The sequence below is a fragment of the Daldinia caldariorum genome (assembly GCF_022478825.1).
Source record: "Daldinia caldariorum strain CBS 122874 unplaced genomic scaffold F4812scaffold_4, whole genome shotgun sequence".
Classification (NCBI taxonomy): Eukaryota; Fungi; Ascomycota; class Sordariomycetes; order Xylariales; family Hypoxylaceae; genus Daldinia; species Daldinia caldariorum.
This window is the reverse complement of record NW_025953040.1, coordinates 1,291,411-1,297,988: the sequence shown is the minus strand read 5'-3', so window position 1 is coordinate 1,297,988 and position 6,578 is coordinate 1,291,411. Positions and strand designations below refer to the sequence as shown.

The 6,578-nt window shown below is 49.3% G+C and overlaps 3 protein-coding genes across 3 annotated transcripts; 2 read left to right on the top strand and 1 right to left on the bottom strand.

Moving 5' to 3' along the window:
- Positions 1-457: 457 nt before the first annotated feature.
- F4812DRAFT_457404 (GLE1-domain-containing protein) lies at positions 458-2,134 on the top strand (the record flags this gene model as incomplete). The annotated part of the gene is made up of 2 exons (XM_047937161.1): positions 458-1,309; positions 1,358-2,134. The coding sequence occupies 2 exons, from the start codon at positions 458-460 to the stop codon at positions 2,132-2,134; spliced, it is 1,629 nt and encodes a 542-aa protein (XP_047792322.1).
- Positions 2,135-2,417: 283 nt separating this feature from the next.
- Positions 2,418-3,308, bottom strand: F4812DRAFT_457403 (t-SNARE; the record flags this gene model as incomplete). Its single annotated transcript, XM_047937160.1, has 2 exons — positions 2,418-3,156; positions 3,262-3,308. The coding sequence occupies 2 exons, from the start codon at positions 3,306-3,308 to the stop codon at positions 2,418-2,420; spliced, it is 786 nt and encodes a 261-aa protein (XP_047792321.1).
- Positions 3,309-3,573: 265 nt separating this feature from the next.
- Positions 3,574-5,648, top strand: F4812DRAFT_309537 (methyltransferase domain-containing protein). The gene has a single exon (XM_047931320.1). It carries the CDS (start codon positions 3,839-3,841, stop codon positions 5,606-5,608), a length of 1,770 nt encoding a protein of 589 aa, XP_047792320.1. The 5' UTR covers positions 3,574-3,838; the 3' UTR covers positions 5,609-5,648.
- Positions 5,649-6,578: the final 930 nt, after the last annotated feature.

Sequence of the window (6,578 nt, the reverse complement as noted above, 5' to 3'; positions counted from 1 at the left end):
AGGTATGTACCTAATTGCTCAACGCCGGTCTCCCCAAAATACATCCCAAAATACCTTAGGTAGGTAGGTACAATGGATCTTACATGTAGTGTTACCTATGTACACTTGTACATTTAGTTTGCACCGCCACACTGTCTCAATTTTTCCAATTCAGCCACATACATAAAGTCAATTCCTTCTAGACCTTCCACGTCCGATATGCACCTAAGCTTCTTGTTAAGTAAGCAGGTCAAATCGTATCGATAGCTTCGAATCGATCTCTGCTTGTTCTCGACCTCGTTTTCTTTTTCTTTTTACACAATCAATTAGATATATTCAGGTAACCAGCTCAATGAAACCCTTCCTCATCTTTTCTTAACAGCCCTACTAATCGGTCTTTTACAGCACTTAACCGCTGTCGCGCGTCACTGCCACATCTGCAAGATCCGCAATGCTGTAGTACGGCTCGGTGAATGCAATGGCTGGTTCTTCACCCGCCGCCCGTAAATCACAGCAATGGTCCTCACCTGACCGGTCTCGTCTGTCCAGTATACAGGGTATTCTCGGTGAACCACGTAACACGGCAATCACCCATCACGATGCCCTCATACAAGCCCAAGCCGAGCACGATCGCGTCCGCGAAGCTGCTATCAGAGTTTACCATGACCACGAGTTACAGGAAGAACGCAAGAGGTTGCTAGAGCAGCAGAAATGGATATTGGAGCAGCAAAAGCTGGAGGAAGAGCGGATCCGAGCTGAGGAACGGCTGAGGGCGGAAGAGGAGCGTCTAAGAGCTTTGAAGGCCAAAACAGTCCCCAAGCTGCCACCAGAACCGCCGACACCTGTTGCCCAAATGAATGGATCCGCTACCGCCCAACCCCAAATCCAACCTACACCGACAACAGCAAATTCAGGAGCAACATCCAACTTAAAACAATCCCCGTTTGGTGCTCAGCAACCTAGCTTGGGCAACGGGCTGAATGGACATGCCAATGGCACAGCCCAGTCAAGCTTACCGCAGCCCTTTGGCCAGCCCAAAGCTATACTTCAAAGTCAACCCTTAAGCAGTCCATCACCATTTACACAGCCGGCTAAAGCGGTAGTCCCACCATCCAATGCGCGACCAGCCGCGGCTCCTGGAACGCCCCTCGTCTCTACTGAAATAGATCGATATGTCGAAATTCATAGGAATCTCAAAAAGTTACGATCGTCCCTATTGCAACAATCGAAGATGTCCCCAACCTTGAAGAAGAGAATGGGAGATATGCGGCGAGAACTTAGAAAGAATATGGGTCAGCTAGTAGGCGAAAAGGGTGGCAATAAGAAACAAGTTCGTTCTCATTGATACTTTCACGTGAATGAAACTAACTAGAAATAGATTGCAGCCATCCAAGCGCTATTGGATGAGTCGCTTAATGGGAGCGTCCCGAGCGAGCTGGTCGACCCGTCCGATTATATCACTGATAAAAGAGAACCCGTCGGGGGAGCATTACACAACGAACCGCATCTCCCGTCACTATTTCTCTATCTCCTCAACCACTTTTCAAAAGCTGTCATCAATCAGTTCATTAATGAGTGTGGAGCGCAACCTAAAACCGCAGATCCCATCGGTGTTATTGTTGCCATGATCTTCTCCAAGGACGTCTATCTATGGAGGGGTAAAACTCTAATCGACATCTTGATGGCTAAGCTACGCGTAGTCTGCCCTGTCCTTTTTGGATATCGCGGCAGTGAGAAAACAGAAAATGGTCGTCTCCGCCTAGGCTGGAAGAAGACGGGGGCCGGATGGGCACCTGAGCAGCAACATAGCGACCGGATGAAGGGTTTGGGGGCTGGGTATGCTGCTATTGCGCTGAGAAACTTCTCGAATTCGAAGAATACGAACCCGTGGCCGCCGTCCAAGTATTGGGCTAGTATGGCACAAATCGTGAACACGCCACCAGCCGAAATCTCAAACACTCAGTGTATTGTTTTGCGAGCCATGATCGAGTCCAGCGAAGAAAAGTTTATTCAATTTTACGGAAACGCTGCGATAGCCGCGCTCAGGAAAGCTCTAGTAGAATTTCCTGAGAAAGCTGTGGACAAGACGCCTGGTGTTTCGGGATTGCAGGTCCTGGCGCAGATACTAAAACGGGATATAGGTTTAGAGTTATGAACCACCTGTAAAATACCTACTTAAAAGGACTGGGGCCGGTATTTGGTATAGAAGGAGTTATCAAACTAGTTTCATTTTTTCCTCTACGGCGTTAGAGGAGTTGGCACACTAAATAGCATAAGACGTCCAGAGACGGGCCATACATACGGCCGCCTATTATAGGGTCTTCGAATATACCCAGCGGAGGTTATCAGGATATTCACTCTATTACTGACGGTTCAACGATCCGTCCTCATACAAAAGTTTTACAGTGAGCCTCGCCTATTGCCCGTATCAAAAACACCTATAACACCAATAATAGTACCAGTAGTATAATCAAAACCGTGATGAGGACCGCTATGCAGCAGCTGCTATATCGATCCTCGTTCTGCCGCATGACGTAGCCCAGCTTCTGCATCCCCGTCTGTAGACGGCCGCTCACGCGGTCGGCCAGGGTATCCACCGTCTCGAGCATCTCGACCTGCTCCTCGAGCTCGCGGCCCATGTCGTCGGCCTGCCTCCTCAGATTGCCCACCGTGACAAAGACGCCGTCCAGCTGCTCGTCCTGGTCCCGCATCATCTGCAACTGTTGCCTGTGCTCGAACTCGGCGTAATTGTCGTCGTCATCGTCGTCTGCTGCTCCCCCTCCTCTTCCCTCCTCGATCGCAAACGCGCTCGGCGGCGGCAGGTCCCCGTCCGCAGCGGCCTTAGCAGCGCGCGCGGCGGCAGATGTTGTTGTTGTCGATCGCGCGGTCTTGCCGAGCTCCTCGCGCATGTCCTCAACCTCGCCGCCGACCTCCTGCACGAGGCGCTTGCGCCGCGTGACCTCGTGCGCGGACAGGCCGTAGCGCGCGGGGTCCGACTCGGCGGCCTGGACGGACTCGACGAGGTCGGCGAGGTCCTCGGCCAGCGAGGCGAGGGCCTGTTCGAGGTCGGAGCGCGCGGAGGCGAGCTCGGGCGAGCTCGAGCTGGAGGTCAGGCTGCGGATGCGCAGGTACGAGGCGAAGAGCGGGCGGACGGTCTGTATTTGCGAGAGGACATCCCTACGTACGTAGACAGTGGAATTAGCTACCTAGACCTATATAGGTACCTAACCTAGAATTCGCGAAGACAATGGGATAGGGAATGGGGATGAGGAGCTTACGTACTGTTGGACTTGGAGGAACGGATCCTCCTCGTTGGTTGAGGACATCATCCTGGGGGCTCTATTCTATGCCGCTGCATCTATTGGCTACTTTGTACATTTGTGGCGGGTGGTTATATGTTATGAGAAATCCGACATTGAAGCTTAAAAAATATGTTCAATTATATATTGGTTTTAATTGGTGTAAGGTGTACTATGTTAGGTAAGTAAGGAGAGAGCCGGCGAAGAAAGGCAGCTAGGACCAAATGACGTGGTATTGTATTTTTAGATTAGAAGGTTAGAATGGAATTTTGGCAGGTGTCGGACAACTGCTAGTGTAACCGCAAGAAATTCCCGACATAACCTAAACTTTTTGCCGAATATTACCTTACCCGTTGGTCCTTTAAAGGATGCGAACGGACCAACGGGTACCTATAAACCGCTAACAGACAACATTATACTAAAAAAAAATATTACCGTTTCCTGGGTGTTTCGGGGAGGTTTTTTTTTTCTGTTTCCCATATCGTTAATTCCTTCACTTCCGCTATTGGTTCGCTCTCGTTTATGTATACGGCAGATATCTACCTAAGGTACCTAGAAGCATGAGGCCTACTAAGCCCTTACCATACCCAGATTGCTGGGGAAGTACTGAGGACTATGTTGAGCAACTCCTTGAATTCACAACCACATCAGATTTCTTCCAAATTTTGTGTGGAGGTGTGCACATTCTAGACTTCTTCACCAATAACCCGGGGCTCTTTCAGACGGTTATACCCCCGGATTGGCAATCATATATTCTACAATGTGAGCCCATGAAGTTCCTCGATCTCTTAATGAGAGATGACCTAGGCAAACTTCTAGATCCCGAACCACCAATGACACTAGTCGAGTATATTAAAGATGTAAGACGATTTTCATTGGCGCGCGAGTTCTCCCCAAAGGAGGAGAAACTCCCCAAGTTAACACGCATGGTGTCGGCGGGAATGAAACCGAAGAAAATTCACGAAGTGAGCCACTTCGCAAATTATGTGGATAACCTTGCCAAGGGTATTTCTGCTGAATACCGTAAGGAAATCACTCATTTTGTTGATTTCGGTAGTGGCCAGAACTATCTAGGAAGGGCATTAGCAACCCCTCCTTATAACAGACAGATCGTAGCTGTGGAGGGTAGGGAACACAATATCATTGGCGCCAAAAAGCTTGACATGCATGCAGGCATTTCTGAGAAGCAGAAGGTCATACGAAACAAGAAACTTTGGATGCAGAAGCTCAATAGCATGACCCCTGAGGATCAACTTGATGAAAGAGCTTTGAAAAGAGCTGCCAATCCTGTAAAAGTCTCAACCGAGTACGTACCTGATTTCAGGCCTCGAAGTGAGTTTGAACCCATCTATACGCTTGAGGAGGGCAAAGGCTTTATACGTTACGTTGAAGGGAGACTGGAGTCGGGAGACTTAACGGACGTCATCAACCAACTCGAGCAAGAACCGCTGGGTGGGGAGAAAGGACAAGGCGACCCTAACTTAATGGCAATTTCCATCCATTCTTGTGGAAATCTATCCCATCACGGAATACGCTCGTTAATTATTAATCCGCGAGTCCAAGCTATTGCCATCGTCGGCTGCTGTTATAACCTTATGACGGAGAAGCTAGGCCCACCTACGTATAAACTCCCGTATATGAGGCCGAGTCTTCAAGCCCTCAACGGTCGTGTAGTCAGGGAATCTGAGAGACGTGACCCACAAGGATTCCCAATGAGCGACCGTCTTTGCAACTATAAAGATATAGGAGTCCGTCTTAATATCACAGCTCGGATGATGGCTTGTCAGGCGCCACAAAATTGGACTGAAGCCGAGAGCGATGCCTTTTTCACCAGACACTTCTACCGTGCGGTCCTACAGAAGATGTTTCTTGACAAGGGTGTTATCACAAAGGTTCGCCATAGCGACGAACTTACGGATAACGACCAGAGTCCGTTCAACATGAGCACCAACCCGGTCATCATCGGATCTCTCCGGAAGTCATGCTACAAAAGCTTTGGGGCATACGTAAGAGGTGCCATCAGTAAGCTGACCACCAATTCTGAGTATCACGAGTATTGCGATATAATCAGGGAGAAAATGATGGACATCACAGACGAAGAGATCGCAAGATACGAAGGAGAATATGATCCGCGCAAACGGGAACTCAGTGCTGTCTGGAGTCTGATGGCGTTTAGTGCTAATGTCACCGAATCCTTAATCGTGACCGACAGGTGGCTCTTCCTCCGGCAGCATCCCGAATTAGTGCAGGATTGCTGGGTAGAGACTGTATTTGACTACCATGAAAGCCCTCGGAACCTGGTCGTAGTTGGTATCAAAAACCCGATCTGATGTCAACGAGGTTCCTGAGGTCGGTCTTCACCGAGCCGCGGCAACACAAATAGCAACAATCAGATCGCACTTAACTGTCGTCACAATCCGGCTCCTTGCAGACCCTGCGCCAACTGAGCCAGTTGTTTAATGTCAGCCCCGCCAGACGTTTTTTTCTGGGTATTTTGGAGGTCGCCTCTCACGGTAGCTGGGCGATCCAAGACGATAATTGGACATAAACTAAAGCTATGCCATGCATGAACCTGCATCGATGGGCCACAGTAAAGTTGCCTATCTAGAACAGGTCCGGGCACAGCTTGACCATAAAGTAAGGTCCTGTATAGCGAACCGAGACAAACGCGAGTTTACCTAGCTATTTAGAAACCTTGCCCTTCGATGACGGCTTAATGTTACGTGCTACCCCACGCGCGCGCCTGCAGGCTATTCTCAACGCAATTAATTCTACCGAATGCCCCGTCTCCAAGCTTGTTATCGTCGTCGGTTAGAAATGGCAGTTTCCTATCACGGAGCTTGATGGCTGCCGTATACGGGATTTTTTTCTAGCCAGGGTGGTTGGTGGCGTCGAGTTATGGGTCCGTTGCGAGGCTCGATACGGTCTAGTTACCATCATGACGAAAGTTGTGTCCGACCTCATCTATCTTAGATCTTGTCAGGCCATCTAGCTAGCTCTTATTCGCCTTGCCTGTGACAGACTTGCGGGAAATCCCCGTGACCCAAAAGTAATTCGATCCTGGGTCCGACGACTGACTGGCACCATCGTACATAATAAATTCAACATTTAGCGACTGATTATGTATGGCACGGTCGTGGTAGGGGCGTGAGTGGATATAGCGGGATGGAAATTACGTGGGGTTGTCATCGATGAATATGATGGGTCGAGATTATGTATAAGATGTGGTTACACTCGGCTCTGACTTGAGAACCTTAGAATCGGATCGAGCTTGTCCAATTATGAAGGAAAAACGGTAAG